This window comes from Choristoneura fumiferana, chromosome 14, assembly GCF_025370935.1.
Source record: "Choristoneura fumiferana chromosome 14, NRCan_CFum_1, whole genome shotgun sequence".
NCBI classification, from domain to species: domain Eukaryota; kingdom Metazoa; phylum Arthropoda; class Insecta; order Lepidoptera; family Tortricidae; genus Choristoneura; species Choristoneura fumiferana.
The window spans coordinates 14302902-14321153 of NC_133485.1; the positions used below are offsets into that span (position 1 = coordinate 14302902).

The 18252-nt window shown below is 37.0% G+C and overlaps 2 protein-coding genes across 24 annotated transcripts in view; one reads left to right on the forward strand and one right to left on the reverse strand.

Moving 5' to 3' along the window:
* Trpm (transient receptor potential cation channel, subfamily M) overlaps nt 1–18252 on the reverse strand; it is a 343650-nt gene that overhangs the window by 205621 nt on the left and 119777 nt on the right. The gene's annotated exons all lie outside the window — the stretch shown is intronic.
* On the forward strand, nt 7321–17889 carry LOC141435245 (venom carboxylesterase-6-like). The gene is made up of 3 exons (XM_074097902.1): nt 7321–7545; nt 14231–15474; nt 15985–17889. Exons 1-3 carry the CDS (start codon nt 7378–7380, stop codon nt 16259–16261), a joined length of 1689 nt encoding a protein of 562 aa, XP_073954003.1. The 5' UTR covers nt 7321–7377; the 3' UTR covers nt 16262–17889.

Consider the following 18252-nt stretch of genomic DNA (forward strand, 5'->3'; position numbering starts at 1 on the left):
TTAGCCAATTATATTAAAGTACCTGGGCGACAGAGCTATGCTCGGACTAATACCTTAAAAGACGCATTTTCCCAGAGATGAGAACAAGCTAGATCAATTGTTCATTCCATAAACCCCTACATAGTACCAAATTTAATCGAAATCGTTAAAGCCGTTTCCGAGATCCCCGAATTCTACAAATACAAGAATTGCTAAAACTATAACAACCACGCTTTTTTTCAAATGTTTTTGTGATTCCATTTTTTGTCTGTGTACGTACATAGGTAGGTATTTACTTACATATATATTGCATTTTTATCTATTGATTAGGTACTATTATTGGTAGTAATCATGTCAAATTAGTTTACTAGTACTAAGAATCTCTTATGCGGACAGGTAGACAGACAAACAGACAAGACGAAACTTTAAGGGTTCTGTGTTTGCCACCTCTACTATGAAACCTAAAAAGTGCGGAGAAACTTGTCTTTTTAGGTTTTAGGAGTTTTTGCTTGATCATAGGTAATGATTGCAATAGTATGATGTGACACAGAACCCTTCGTGCGCGATTCCGTCTCACACTTGGCCGGTACTTTACTTGTTTGTTTCATTTTGTTGCTCAATATTTTAGAAAATGGCGTGACCATCAAAAATGGCGACATTGCATGGCGTAGTGGCAATTATTAAAGATACGCGAAATGTGTCACTCAAGAGAATACATAGGTGTGTCTTTTGTTGACCGAGATATATCTCTTTTAGTTCAATCTTAAGTACATTTTTCCCAAGTAGGACCACAAACTACGTATAATATTGTTATTACAGATACTCTTGCGAAATAACTCTTTAAGTATTACAAAAATGCATAAAACACATTGAAATCAGATTACATTGAGATACAGAAGTGTGCGAAAGCGAACTAACCCCTAAGCAATCTCTTGTCAAGAAGACATCAATATCTAAGTCGTATTATAAAATAATAATTATGCCAATGGATGTTTTGAAATAATACTTCTGAAATAATCCAGCGATCCCTAACTTCAACTTAGCGTACCTATCTACTGTGTTAAAAATGTACTAGTAGTTTTATTAAAAACTTGTAATGTAATTGAAATAACACTATGGGTCTGTTTAAAAAAAATACAGGTGTATCTTTTGACTCTCTCCCGGTGATGTTTAATAACTAATAATTTTATTTACTAAGTTGGTAGCTATGTATCATTTTCATTTGTCAAACCATCTCGAAGGACATTTAGAAAATTTTAATCTTGCTTCCAATCCAAAAACATAACCCAATAACACAAATAAACCTGTAGCCCTCCATCTCTACTTACCATAATTTTTCCATCAGTAATAACTCCACGAACGCCTGTTGCGCACATTCCAACGAACGGTATCCAAGCAACCGCGTTAACAACCGACTCAACAGGCAATCGATGTAACCTTGGGTTATGCAAAATCACGCAACCCATTAGGTATCACGCTATTTCCCCTGTGTATCGTAATTCATGTTATAATCCTCGACACCATTAGAATCAAGGTCCGACCCCAAAGTAGCTTGAGGGTTAATAGAGGTAGGTCGATTCAGATGCTATTGTAAAATTATGCACTTTACTAGAGAAATTTTTAGTAGGTACCTACTAGAAATTTATTTGTAACTACAGAATGTAAAATACGAACTTCTACTGGTTCGCAAATGGTAAAGGTCAGTGTAACAGAAATACTAGAAGAAGGCAAGCTGAATTGCTCAAAAATTATGGACGTGGTTCAAAGTGAAAGAGAAATAATCTGACTTGAATTGCGAAAGTGGGTGAATTTTTTTTTCAGTCAGGCACGGTTACAACTGTTTTAGGAAACAAACGAATTTGCATGCCAAGATTGTCACTTCTCACTGCATAGTCGTGTTCATCAAGCCTTACCATCTTCCCAGAACCAATTTGAAGGCACTTACCTGAAAAATACAACTTTTATTAATACATACTACTACTGCTACAACCGCGACTTATACCGGACCTTTGTACATATTGTATCTCAATGTTTGTCAGTTGTGTTTGTTTATTTACTTTCTACAATAAATAGTTTACATACATATATACATTCATAAATAATTAGGTATCATGCTAATATTAACGTAACGTACGTACGTAATTATGAGTGAAAATAACATAAGATATTTTATAAATACACTGTTAATTTTATTTTTTGAAATTTAACTTCCATATATTTTTAAGCGACTTCAAAAAAAGGAGAAGGTTATACATTTGGTTGTATTTTTTTTTAACTTGGCTACCTGGTTCAAAATTTTCATGCTGATCGTCTCCCACATATATAGCAGTCGGTTTGATTTAAAATTTACCATACTTACTTAAGTAAACTGGATGAGAATGACCATGTAAATTCCGACAGCAAGTAGTACAGTTTTCAGTAACTGTACTTCTTGCTGTCGGAATTTACAAGGTTACAGGAAACTGTATAAAAGTATTTTTCATAGAAAAAGTCAGAGGGATTACAAAATATTCCTTTAAATAACATCACCGACACCGTTGTCAATGTATCGTATAGTAAGTGTAAAGAATGTTGCAATATGAAACATAGAAGTGCTGCCCTCGCGTGAGGTTTTTTTTATATTCCTATCAGCCTTTACCCTTTTTGAATATCTTTGCTTACTCACACATTAGTTATTTTCCACAATATTCAAATTATATTGATGTCGTATTGCCTCCAGTAATTTAATTGACAGCTCTTCGTTTCATAGTCGACCCTAAGATACTCATAGGTACTCAATTAAAATTAAAGCAAAGTACTGTATTGTAAAAGTGACTCATTTTACAAAGTGTTAGCCGGTCGATGTGGCCTTGGTTAAAATCACACGAACAATAGCGACGAATCTGCGTTAATCTATTTGCCCGTATTATGTGCATAGAATTAGACTCATAATTAGAACCACTAAACGTCTGTTTAACTATTGCTTTATGGTGCCTTTTCGACTACTCAATCTTGGTCACCAGTTTATAAGGCTGTAAATTCCTATGGGGAATTTACTAGAATAATCTATGGAGAGGGCTGTAAACCTACCAAACCTACAACACCTACCTCCTACTGCCCTAAACAACCCTAAAGCCCTAATTCCCTAACCCTACCATAGATTAAATACATATAAATAAATAAAGTCGGGATGTCTGCACCATGAGACCTACGGGTTACAGACGGATAGGGGTAGTGGGATAATCACTGCTAGTTACACAGACTCATGCAACTAATTAAGGCTGAAGGTGTCTTATGCCACAGTGATGGAAACCTGGTAAATGATACAGCGTCGACTTCCAAACTCAAAGAGACTTTATTTACAAATTTACAAGGTTTTTATATTAAATTCTGCTTATGTGTGAGTACGTAAATATACTCGTCGTTTAATATGTATTTTGTTAACTTAATGAAATCTAGCTTAGCACTTTGCCCGTGCTAGATGCGATTGTGCAGTTTCTTGTCCCAAATCGTGGTGCTGATGTCGCAGTGCTATGTTCACTGCACGTGAACAAAGGCAATTAGTTATTGCTAACGATACTCCCTTTTTGAAACGTTCTTATTATTCTCTTTAGTTCTAACTACGAGTATATTGTGTTTTTTTTGTTTCCGTTAGAATGGTTAGAAGCCATGTACAGTCAAGTGTAAAAATATGAACTTATTCAACGTTTCAAAAATATGTACCACCGACTCTTATTCCAACGAAATAAGGCCGTGGTAACATATTTTTGAGTGGTTCGAATAGATACATATTTTTGCACTTGACTGTACCTGATAATAAACAAACGGGGTGAGTAGGGACAAAATTGAAGTTCAAACCTCGATAAAAATATTTTCATATGTGGCAAGTTGATTTTTATCGATAAAAAATATTCCGGTGGTATGAATTTTAGTTTAATAATGATTATACTTACGTCGTTTAGTTTCATACTTTAAATAATAAACACTAAAATATAGGCAAATCCCAGCTCACCCCGTAGTGGGGTCAACAGGGATAGGAACAAATAAAAAAATGACGATAACAAATTACCAGAAAAAAGGAGATATAATAGTCTAAAAATATAATCTAACTTTAAATAATCTACTTTTAGAGCAAGCTGAGCCAGAATTTTTAAGTAGCAAGTGAAAACACAAAATATTAGTTCTACCCCTACTGCCCCCGTAATCCCTTCCCACCCCGTTTTACGGTAGTTATTTATTTTGAAGTGTATTTTTTTTAAAGGTAACGATCAGCTTGTTCTAAGAATAAGAGACCCACATTATGACAATCTTATAGTACCTACAATCATTGGAGAAGGTCATGCGCATTTGATCCTTCTGTTAGTTTAATTGCTGACGCAGGAGGCCCATACGCGTTAGTTATGAGAGTTATGGGGTACTACCTTTTATATCCGTAGGAATTATTATTTTGGACTTTAATTCGGCTATATCTATGCGTAATAGCAACCAACAATAATACGGATGAATCATCAAAGAAAGGACAGTCATCATTCTCGACAGATTTAATGAAAACCACATCGATGACGCAATTAAAAATACAATATCCTGTCATTGGTTCCGTAGAGCTGAGCCCATTGATTTCTGAATCTTTTTTATGTTTAGTTTTCCGTGTCTGAGCTAAAATGACGCGTCCCTCAACTAAATCAGTTGATTATGACTAAGTAGTTACACAACAAATCTTACAATAATCGCCTGAGTCTAAAGGGGAACTAAATGACCAATAAAAATTATATTATTTAAGTGTGTATGCCGCCCGTATTTTAAATTTTCTCATGTGCGTAAATGCGGTGGTAGGGCGCGTCATTTCAGATTAGACAAGCTTCTACCTCAAAAAAAGGAAGCCTTATTGAATTTCCAAAAATTCATCCTCAGTGCTTGCCTACATGTTGAAATAGCCTTGGGCGAAATTTCGAGCTCGTATTTTCGTTGATGTTTTAGCGAATGCAGCGACCAAAATAATTTATTAGTCTACCCTATTGTTCAATCAAATGTAGGGGTTTAGGGATCTTGGGAATTATAATCTTCGGGCTTGTAAGCTTTCGATCAAAATGAATTTTTGGGATTTAAAAATTTCGGTCAAATAAACATTCGGCGTTTCAATGTTCATATTTCCATTCATTTCATAGGTCTTGTGAACTTCCGTATTATGATTTGTGCCCTTTGACCGTCACTTTTGTGACAAAGATAAGATACGCGTCATGTTCGGCAGAAGTTTATAATTAAATTAAGACAGTGCCTGGGCGACCGAGCTTTGCTCGGGCTGAAACTCGATTATAAGCATTTTCCCAGAGATCTGACCAAGCTAGATCGATTTGTCATCCCCGAAAACCCCTATCAAATTTCATCAAAATTGTTGAAGCCGTTTCCGAGATTCTGATCACATATAATCAGAAATGCTCGTTTAAGGCATCGCGTTCTATTAGGACGATGCCTAAGGTATTAGATTACGAGTAAAGTTTATTCAAGGATATGATTATGATAACTGATAACTGACGTAAATAGGAAAAGAATTATTTGTACATCTTATATACTTAGTCATTTAAGTTAAGTTTTTGATGTTCTAACGCATTAGGTCTAACGTGTAACGTTAGAATATTTTTGGAAAAAATAAGACCACAGCCGTTTCGATTAATTAAAAATATTCTGATATGCAACCAAGACACCATACCTGGTCATAAACATGCGTCATGTTCGGCAGAAGTTTATAATTAAAAGACATTCAAATTAATTTACCATATGATACGAAAACTGATAAGATCATAGCCGTTTTAATTAATTAAATGTTCTGATATGGAACCGGAGCATCATTCCTTTTCATAAACATCCTGAATGTTATCGCCATTGTTAAAGAACATTGCATTTGCATATCATGGTGTAATGTAACTTCTTGGGCGAAACGTTTTGTTACCTAAGTATGTATTGTAATTTTGTCTTCAAGTCTTGTATGAAAATTATGAAAAATGATACATTACTTGTGGCAAATGAAATTCGGGGAAACGATATTGAATCTGTGTAGGTACTAATCAGTATGTGGCAAATATTCCGTAGTCTTGATCGACTTGTAAAGCCAGCTAAGCTGTGATAGTTTTCCTTTTAAATTCGTTGTATATACTTACTAACTATTACATAGTACCGTAATGGCCTAGTGGTTTGACCTATTTGCCTCGCAAACAATGTCTTGGATTCGAGCCCGGGCTCGCATCTCTGAGTTTTTCACCGGCGAAGCATTTTAATGGTGTGTGTTGAAGTTCCCAATCCGCACCGGACCCGCGTGGACACTACGACCCAAGCCCCCTCATTCTGAGAGGAGGCCTGTGCCTTTCAGTGGGACGTATTTAGGCTGAAATGATGATGATTATTACTAACTATAAAAAAACGGTTTTTCAAAGCCCACGCTTTTTCTTGACTTGACTCTTTTGAAAATGAATATTTTGTAAACGGTTCCATAATCGAAAAATTAAAGTACTCTTTACAAATCTATAATGTTTTTGAGAGATCTATCTAACTAAAAGGTACCCCACATTATGGATTAAGTCGAGATCAAAAAATATCCTGACTTATATTAGAGTGTTGTAGGAAAAAGGTAGGCACGCATCCTCAAAAACATTTTTTTTGTTCTTCTACAACTTTGTCGGCATGGTTAAAACATAGAGGTCTAGTTTGTTTTAGTTAAAATGACGAAAAGTACTTAAAAGCAACCGATTCCAACATCTATTGTTTAATGGTTATCTTCTAGTAGGGTTGTAAAACAATTACTTACGCAGGTGTGTCGGTAGGCCCAAAGTATACTGTAAACAAACAATCTTGAGAGTTTTGATGTTGTTAGTCGGTATTACACTGCACGACGTGCGTTTCTAAAATAATAATTATATACTGTGTCAAAATCACTTTGCACAATTTAATGTTATTTGTAGCCATAAGAATATGAACTATGTATTTTTTTATCCTTTTTGCATTGCAATATAGACGAATTAAAAAAACTTTCATTTCAAAGATCAAGAAGGGTTGAGCTACTCCAGTACACGTGCAACACTTCGGTCAGTTTTAGTCTCTTTGTTATCTTTTCCTTTCATATTTAGCAACAAAATATGTTGTAAAATCCCATGCTCAGTGCATTTTCGTCATTTTAACTGAAACAAACTATACTTATGCAATATTTTCTAAGCTATACCACGGTCGGACAAAGTGAAACTATAAGGGTTCGTTTTAAAACTACGAAACTCTAAAAGAAGGAATATCTATTCCTCGTAATACAATTATACCGTGTGTAATCCTAACCCAATTGATACCATATCTGCGATAAACTCTTGCGCATAACGCGCGGGGTTTTAATATAAAGCCATTCGCGCGCCGGCCGGCACTCAGAGCGGACGCGTCACCATGTTATTATTATACGTGTTTGTGTTGTTCAGTGCGACATATGCGCAGGATGCATTAGTGAACACTACCCAAGGTCAAGTGCAGGGTGCTCTAGCTACTGACGGGAATTATTATGTGTTCTATGGCGTCCATTACGCAGGATCCAGTTCAGGAGCCAACCGATTCAAGGTAATGCTGGTATAAAAATAAAATTAGAAATGACCACTTCTGTTTAAGATTTGCAGTGATTTTAGCTTATAATGCAATGTTTGTATACGTCAAATCTTGCAAATATAGACTTTGGTACGGATTATACGTAGTTTGAATGATAATACAGTAGAGCCAGTTAAAAACATAGAATCAGCAGAAAGCCTAGTTTTATAAACTTCTTATTTTTATTCGCTTTCCATGGAAAATAGCATTGCCTGTTGTAAAAACCAAATTTCTCTTTTAAATAGTAGATATCTGCATTTTTTAGAACCCGGCAATTGATTAAACGTTACGTCCTCGTTACGTTATAAAACAACACTCGAGATGCATAAATATAAAGTCACACATACCTACATTACTTTAACTGTCTAAGGACAGGTATGTTAAAGTAATACTTATAAATACTTGATACTTATATATTGGTACCAACCAAGTGTCTGATGACTGATAACATAGGTATTTCATTTTAGAACAAACCGATCAACAATTGACCTCTATGTCACCAGTGAAGCTCACTGATTCACTGACTTATTCACTCTAACCTTGAAGATCCCTATGCCCTATAACCTTATCTTACTTTACCTTTTTACCCAACTCCTCTAATTACGTTATTGTCTACTTACAGGGTACTTGTATAATGCTAGTGTTGCCGGTATCGTTAGAGACCAATAACAGACTGTACAAAACGAATAAACAGGGAAGTGAACATTTTCATACACAATTGTTACTGTGTGCAAGTACTTTACAACAAAAATGTGTCAGTTGCTTTGAGTTTCTTCACTTTAATATCAAACTGTTCATAAAGGTGTGGCCAGCAGGGCTACTACGAAACTCGAAACTCGAAGTTCGTATCGTACCATCCCTCTCGCTCTCGTATTAAATAGTATACTTAAGTGTCAGAGAGACCGCATGACACGAACTTCGAGTTTCGTAGTAGGTAGCCCTGCTGTTCGTGACAAAGATAAGGAAAGAGCAGGGCATCGATTTCATATTACTTGCCTTATAGTATAAAATGTGTTATCTAGTATGTTATCTGATCTGATTTAAATCCTGCTTCGTTAGTTTTTGCCTGTAGTCCATAGATAGTAGAGCTCGTCTGTGACGTCATTCAACGTCTTGTGCATGATAAAATATGGGAATGTATTGTGACATACATTCATTATAATATTTGAAAACAGCTTAGGGTTTTTTAAGGCTAGAGAGTGAACAATGTACCAAGTTAGAGTGAACAAATTGTAAGTGAGCCAATGAGTTACATCTCTCGTCTTCTTCTTTTATCAGGCGATATAGGAGTTAATCAAAGCTCAGTTTACTGTAAAAAAACTATAATTTTTAATTGTAGGTATGCTTTTACTTAAAATACTTTTTCTCAAACATGCTCGGAAATGTATGCGTTAATGTCACGAAATGGAGACATGAAGTTTCTCATTTATGGCTCCCTACCACCTCCCTACATTACTTCTTGGCCTAGTCCATGAAGTATGTATGAAAATCCATTATTGTCCGCTGCTCTAACTTTTTAAATTTGCTTACTAACATTAAACTGACAAAGGAAAAATTACGAACAGCCAACCACCACTACTCTGTAAGCATTTGCGATACTGCAATGCGATGTGATGTGATATATGGATGTATGGATGGATGGATGGATGGATGGATGGATGGATGGATGGATGGATGGATGGAAGGATGGACGGACCGGACGGACCGGACGGATGGATGGATGGATGGATGGATGGACGGACAGACGGACGGACGGACGGACGGACGGACGGACGGAGGGACGGACGGACGGACGGACGGACGGGCGGACGGACGGGCGGGCGGACGGACGGATGGACGGACGGACGGACGGACGGATGGATGGATGGACGTATGGATGGATGGACGGACGAACGGATGGACGGACGGACGGACGGATAGATGGATGGACGGACGGACGGACGGACGGACGGACGGACGGTCGGACGGATGGATGGATGGATGGACGGATGGATGGATGAACGGATGGATGGGTGGACGGATGGATGGACGGACGGATGGATGGACGGACGGATGGATGGATGGACGGACGGATGGATGGACGGACGGATGGATGGACGGACGGATGGATGGACGGACGGATGGATGGACGGACGGATGGATGGACGGACGGATGGATGGACGGACGGACGGATGGACGGACGGATGGATGGACGGACGGATGGATGGACGGACGGATGGATGGACGGACGGATGGATGGATGGACGGATGGACGGATGGACGGACGGATGGATGGACGGACGGATGGATGGACGGACGCATGAATGGACGGACGGATGGATGGACGGACGGATGGATGGATGGACGGACGGATGGCGGGATGGACGGATGGACGGATGGATGGACGGATGGATGGGACGGACGGACGGACGGACGGATGGACGGACGGACGGATGGACGGACGGACGGATGGATGGATGGATGGATGAAATATTTCCTCACATTGTTTGAGAAAAGCACTATACAAACCTCGGCCAGAACAGGGATTGCTGGACTCGTTTTATCCGGCCTCGTCTACGACTCGGCCGTCTACCCCGAACTCGTCCATCAATCCCTTACTTCATGGCCTCTGCAGTAATGTACTATTAAGGCCCAAACGAAAAAAAAAAATTTTTTTAATTTTTCTATGTCAGCATGCCCGCCTATGGTGGTAAGGAACTCTTAGTTAAGTATAAACTGTTGTAATTGGCATGAATGCTGTAATATTATAACAACAGCATATTTATAATCATGCCGATGAAGTGGTAATACGAAGTTAAACAAAAATAAGGTAGGCACGTTCTCTATGTGTCTCTCTCGCTTCGCGAGGTGAAATTGAATTCCAAAGTAATTTGAAAATAAATATGCAAACTCTCTGGTTCGGGTTGGTGAAGGTGAACAATGAGGAATTAGGTATGTTGGAATCCCAGCCAGTAGCTACATACTGTTCCGGTGTTTAACGTCATTCAGTTCCGGTTTAATTGAGAAAAAAACCGGCCAAGAGCGTGTCAAACACGCCCAGGATAGGGTTCCGTAGCCATTACGAAAAAATCAAATAATATTTTTTCAAATAATATTATTGTGTACGGAATCTTAAGTTTAGGTAGGTATATTTTATACCTTAGGCTGCTATTTACTCGTAAACTACTAATAATTCTTACCCTTTCTTTTTTATTTTATTTTATTTTTGATATTTTTGTGTCTCGAATAAACTTTTTCATTTCATTTCATATCCTTTCAACCAATCTTAGCCGCTATAATTTACCTTGTAAATTTGATATTTATAAGTACTTACTACCATTCTGATTTTTTATTTTTTTTTTTCACCCAACAGTTTTGATTTTGGAGGGGGGGGACGCTCGAGTTTGATGAAAATTTGCACTTTAAAGTTGAATATTTCACAAACAAAATTAAATCACTGAATAGAAAAACCTTCATAGCGCATGGTTTCAAAATACCCATCCAACGATACTCCACACTATAGGGTTATTCTCACTTTACGTCTATGGGAGGTACCTACACCCTATTTTTTATTTTTTTTATTTTACCACTGTCGGCGTACTACTAACGGTCTCTGAGCTTAGCCGCGGACGAACAGACGGACAGACATGGCGAAACTATAAGGGTTGCTAGTTGACTACGGAACCCTAAAAAAGGAACAATAGGCTAAGGTAGAAGACAATAAAGTCCAACAATCGTGGTTAAGCTAACCCAAGTCAATTAAACATCGAAAACGTACTGAAGTACCGCAAGCTCTATTCCGTCGCATAAAACTGCACAAGAGTGAAAGAGAGAACTGTGCTATGCTCCGTATACTGACTTCAAAAGGTTTTTTGCGATCCCGGCTCCAACAATTACCCTAACATCAGGATAACGCGAAACCAAAAAGGATTAAGTCGAAGCTAACAACATCTGTTGTAAACTTTATTGGATCGCGTCAAGATCTAAATTGGAATGGTTTTGCTCTTAGACTATAAGCGTTTAAGTATCAAAATAGATAACGTTGTTTCACTGAGTTAACGTAGATTAGAGAAGGATGAAAATATGTCTCGGTTATCGCTACCTGGAGGTCAGGAAATTATGCATTCTGCGCCTCTGCGGACATAATTTTATGGACTTTGATGTATTCTTGTGGTAGTAGAAGATCCGAACTTGAAAAGATCTTCACCGGTCTGATAATAGGATGAAATGTATTTTTATAATAAATTTAGTATTTTAGAAAATATATTAGAAATGATTTTGCTAAAAAATCCTAGACAGGCAATTTTTTTTTTTTTAATGATTTTTAATTAAATGTAGACAACCCTATATCAACCTGTTCACTATAAAACAGCGCTTACGTTGATATACAATTTGTTCTATTATCTAATCAAGTGAAAGTAACGGGCATCGATATAACTATTTGAATTTATACCTGGCAACCCAGTAGTTCGTCCAGGTAAACAATAGCAAACCCAACGTCTACATATTTTATAGGTTTTATACTTTAAGATAATATAAAATTTTCTTATTATCTCGATGATGCAACAAAAATTTATTAAAAAATCTTTTTTTTTTAATAAATAAAATAGCCTGTCCAGGATATTTTTAGAAAATCCATTTGTAATATATTTTCTAAAATACTAAATTTATTATAAAATACATTTCATTCTATTATCAGACCGGTGAAGATCTTTTCAAGTTCGGATCTTCGACTATGGTGTTTTAAATTCTATAACAAGCTGACGCTCGATTGATTTTTAAGGTCCCTTTGGGTGGCCGTTCGAGCGTTGTAGCTGATTTACCGTTCATTATTTTTTTTAAATTAAACCGAGTTTACCCGTGATCATGATTATATCCTGAGTTCGATTAAAGGTTGTTTAGAAACAATCGAACAGTACAAACTGAAATAAATTTACCGACCTATTTGATTTTAAAATAGCGAACATTTCAAGATGAAGTTATTGTGACTTCACAACTTTTAAAACTTTCACCATTGGCTTAAGGGTTCAATGTTTATCGACAGTAATAGCATTGTGATTTAGGTATACAATCAGGGCAGAAATACCGGTTCTGGCCAGTTGACATTTGAAGTCATACCTTTATAAAAAGTTATACTTAGTGTTAAAAAACGAGTACTGCGTTTTCGCAACGTAACGTTTGGCAACCTGTTTCATTTCGCAACTTTCATTTCGCAAACTCTAAAACTGTAAATATTTCAGGATTTATTTCAGGGCCATCGTGTAGAACCCTTTAGGTTAGGTTAGGTTAGTTTTATAAAAATCCTGAAATATTTACAGTTTCAGAAATATTAAACAGTTGGGAAATGAAAAGTTGCGAAATGAAACAGGTTGCCAAACGTTATTCGCCGAAACATTAGTAAACCGTTAAAATAATATGTTTAGTGAGTGTTCAAAGTTGTATATTAAAACGAATAAAGCTTGTAATGATTTTTTACTAAATATTTTTTTCAAACGTAAGTATATTTAAACAATAAATATGGCCATGAACGGTACAGTGGCCACAAACGGTACTTCTGCCCTACCTGTCAAGTGTCCGCGATATTATTTTTATTTATCTAATCTTGTTTGTGGATGCTATCAACGATACTATACCTACCTACTAATTGCTGAGTAACAAGGAGTGGCATGTTCATATAGTATTTTTTAAAGGATGAATTTCCAGGTGGACCAAATACGAAAGTCCTTAAGTACTTTCGTTTACAATTTAAATTAAACAACTCTTTTTTTTTTTCTTGGAATAGGGGAAGTACTTGGTACAGTCAAGTTAATGTTTTGTCCAAATTAGTAATTAAGTCCAAATAATAATGAGGTCTTTCTTTTTCTGTTTTAATACGACGGAGAAAACAAGGCAGACCAATTTTTTTTTATTTGACGATTATTCGTCATGAAATCTGAGTGAAGAAAAAACATTAAACAAAATGGCGGATATAAATAAAAAATTTCTAACCTAACATGACTGATTTAGCAAACGTTTCACAAACGGATAAATCATTGTGACATATTCTTCTTAGGCTTATTTACGCACTATTTGGTAGAGTTCACTGACCTGAAAAGGATGGAAGAATGTGAGTTTCATGTCAAGTGCCTTATCAGTGTTTACGACGAAGCTAAAGTTAGTGGAATTTCCTCTAAGGATTGCCATTTTGAATTGACTTGGAACTATTAAATTTCAACATTTTAGTAGCAAATAAATGTTACAATAAATTAATATTATGGGACAATTAACTAATTGAGCGAATAAACGATTGGTTGATTGACCTAGGCTTGTGCCCTGCAATGGGTGGGACGTGTATAAGTACTGTAGGTATAGTACTAGATGATAATGATGGTTCAGTCTCAAAATTAAAGAAAGATAATTTTATGGATACTAAGTAACGGATAAATCTCATCCAGGACTCTAAAACAAACAACTGTATTTTCATGCTTGTAATCTACCCCAACCAGGGATCAAACCCGAAAACTCCCAACCTCCCATCCCACAAACCATCCGATCATAACACACAATCAAAAGAGTTGTGATTAATTACTTTTATTATGACCCAATATTATTTTCAAAATTTACTCTGCAAATGTTTTAAATCATAAAGAACAATCAGAAATCATAAGCACAATTTCACTCACAGAAACTTCTTCTTTCCAGGCACCAACACCACCTGCTCAATACCCTGGAGTATTCCATGCAGTCGACAACAGCATCGTTTGCGCCCACCCCACTCCTCGGGGCATCGTCGGCGTAGAAGACTGCCTGGTCCTCAACATCCACACGAGGAACATGACCACCCCCAAACCAGTAATGGTCTTCCTACTAGGAGACGACTACACCACCACAGACACGAAAATCTACTCCTTCAGCAAACTAGTTCTCGCCGATGTCGTGGTAGTAACAATAAACTACCGACTATCGATCTTCGGCTTTCTATGTTTGGGCGTGCCCGATGCACCAGGCAATGCCGGATTAAAGGACGTCGTTCAAGGATTAACTTGGATTAGGGACAATATTGCCGGATTTGGAGGCGACCCGAATAACGTTGTACTGTTTGGACACGGCTCCGGAGCGGCCATGGTTGATTTAATTACAATGTCGCCTTTAGCCCAGAATTTAGTTCACAAAGCCATAACGCAAAGCGGATCCGCTCTCGCGCCCTGGGCTATAGCGTACGAACCAGTTCAATATGCTCGGGTATTTGCTGAAAAACTGAGCTATTCCGGCGACACAACTGAAGAACTGGCTAGAAAACTAGCAGCTACTGATATAAGTTTACTGTCAGTCGCATTGCAAGACTCCAGTTTCTACAATAACTCCGCCTTATTCGCTCCTTGCTTAGAGAACAAAGCGTTGAACGATACCTTTATAACGGAAGCACCTATCAATCTATTGCGTGCTGGTAACTATAGCCATATCCCTTACATAGCTGGTTTTACTGACAGAGAAGGAACGATCAGAGCAGCGCAAGCAGTAAACGATGATTGGCTTGCAGCAATGCAAGCGAACTTTACTAACTTCGTCCAGGTTGATTTGGCCTTTGACTCCATAGAAAACAAGACTGCTGTTGCAAATGACATCAAGCAAAACTACTTTGCAGCGAGACCAGTCAGTATGGAGACTATAAGGGATTATTTGAACTACCATGGTGATACGATGATAACTGTATCAGTCATAAGAGGGGTTCGGGAAAGAGCCTTAACTTCAAGAGCTGAAGTAAGACTGTTGGAGTTCACGTACAGAGGCACTCGGAATTCTGATTGGATTTATCATCAGATACCTAACGACGGGGTGTGGCACGGCGGCGTGCTTAACTACGTGTTCGATTACGATTTAAAGCCTGAGGACGAAAGCGCCAGAGCTTCCCTTGTGGGTCGCTACGTTGTGTTCGCCAATACCGGGTAAGTTGCCGCCACTTTTACAAGCTTTTGTTTATCTTGCAACGTTCGTGTCTATGTTAATTGCCTTCAAATATCGCAAATCGAATTTAACACATTGCCAATAACCGAATCGACTTGAAATTTCGTACGGATATGGCGTAGTTTAGTTGACAGTACAGTAAGCGCCACCAATTTTGTCAAGCCTATTAATTACTACATAAATACGGAAGTTCGTGAGTATGTGCATTTGTTCACATATGCATGTATGTTTGTGTTTTTTACTCATTTACGCTAAAAAAGGTTAGAAGGATTTGGATGAAATTTCGTATTCCAGATCTCTAATAATTATTCTCTTGAGAATTCTTAAAACACCCGTAATTTAAATTTAACTGTCATTGCACACCGCGTTTTAGAAACGCGCGTCGACGGCGCGTTTAAAAATGCGCTGTACAAAATCCCTAATGGTTAAGGCTTACGGTAGCTAGTTATTTCACTGTCAATTTATTTTTATTTTATTATTTGTTATTACAGAGTGCCACAATGGAACGCCACACAACAAACCATGTGGTCTCCTGTCACCACTACGATACTTAATTACATAAACTACAACGGAGACTCTTCGACTAGTCTTGTCAACTTTGGCGAAGCTGCACGGGCGAATCCTCATGAGGCAATAATGAACTACTGGAACAACCTTTACAGCATTTACTACAAACCTCCCGTGTCAGTGTTCGTATCGTCAGCTGATAAAGTAATTAGTGTTGCATTTGTTTTGTTGCTATCTCAATTTGTGCAGCGACTTTTGTAACTTAAACTTAAATTACTTAATTAATTTATACAAGTAAGTGTAAATATAAGCGTGACAAACACTTGTTACCTTATCTTCTGATTTAACGACCGAGTTAAACATCATAACGACAACAAATCATTTTCAAAGTTAAGATTTTAATTTTTCTGTAGTTCAATACACAAAGCATTTAAAATGTAGGCATCTAAGACTGTATTAGGACGAATTTAATACCCAGAGGCTTAATTGTCTAACTTACTCGGAATTACAATCGTTTTCACCACATCTTTCTGTCACACACACGGTGTGTAGGATGAGGGTAGATAGAGATAAGTGATAAGCTAGACAAGTTAGACAATAAAGCTGCACCGGGCTTACGGCAATATATGCATAAATGCATAAAATTGGAGACAAATTTTAGCATATTAATCATAGTTTACTTGTAAATTCACAGACTAGAGGGCGTAACTAAGAAAAAATATCCGCCCGGATTGCTACCACCATCTTGCTCGCTAATCCTGCCGTGAAGCAGCAGCGCTTGCACTGTTGTGTTTCGGCGTGGAGAGTAAGACAGCCGGTAAAATTACTGGCACTTGAGGTATCCCATCTTAGGCCTCTAGGTTGGCAACGCATCTGCAATCCCCTGGTGTTGCAGGTGTCTATGGGCGGTGGTGATCTATTACCATCAGGAGACCTACTTGCTCGTTTGCCATCCAGTCGAATAAAAAAAAATATCACCAAGTTTTGTCGCGGAAAAATTTGCTGATATTTTTTCTTAGTTAGACAAGTCCTCTAGTCAGGCTGGGATGATGATGATTTTGGACTACCTCAATTATTTTATTAATCTTAAAGATTTATCCAATGCGTGCTACTAGGTTTTCATTATTCAAATATCCATTAATTTCATTTCATTATTTTAATATCTGTTTTTCCGTTTTTGTGCAAACTTAACGTTCAGTATGAAGAACTGGAATACATTTATTTAGATAATGAAATCTAAAGGCACAAATATTTCCATATTATTTATCTGATTTTGAAAAATTTATCAAAATTGGTTAAATGAAGGAAATTTTCACCATTTGACAAGCAACCAAAAATATATATTCTTTGGGACTATTATTTTTAGAGGCGTAAGTAAATCTTTTTATACTGTAAAGGGAAAAATATGCCAAAACTGACATAAGAAACTTTTTAATCACACAAGAAAAAGTTGTTCCTAAAACCAGTATTGGTACAGTCAATGTCATAAATAAGTGATCACTTTTGTAGTTTTTCACTTTAACGTCATGTTTGAAAAGCCATACGAAATTGTGTACCTAACGACTGACCCAGTATCCTAGTGTACCTAGCGACAAGGTACAAAATTGATCACTTATTTATGACGTTGACCGTACAAAGTTATTATACCGTCCATTCAATTCATTTTACATTGTTATAATGAAGATGTAAATGATATTTTGTTTTACATTAAATATTTAATTCAATGTTACTAACTGCAATTTAGCAAGTTTTTATACGCTTTTTACGTAATGTGTTAAATACAGTACAAAATATGTAAATTTACATGCAAAATACTTAAGAATATACCTACATTTGTAAAAATTGATAACCTGTAATAAAAAATTGTCGGCGTATAAGCCATTTTATAATTTGTCTTTTATTTATTACCTCGGGAATACAGCATGGGATTATTTGAACGCAATAAACGTGCTAGAAGCTCGGTGCGGTCTTAACTGATATTGAAACTTGTTGGGGTTGGCCAGAAGGGGTATCTTCATTATTTACAAAAGCTGGTCAAGAACATGTCAGGCCATGCTCAGTGTAGGGTTCCGTTAGTTCCCGACCGTCAAAATATAGGCGGACCTAATAATAATAATTGATTTATTTATCAGACAACATAGATCCATTCATTTATTAGTACATACACACTTACAAACTAAGTTAGTTCTGTTTAAAATTAAATTAAAAACTAATATAATCAGTGAAAGAAAACAAAAGCATATTTTTAAAAT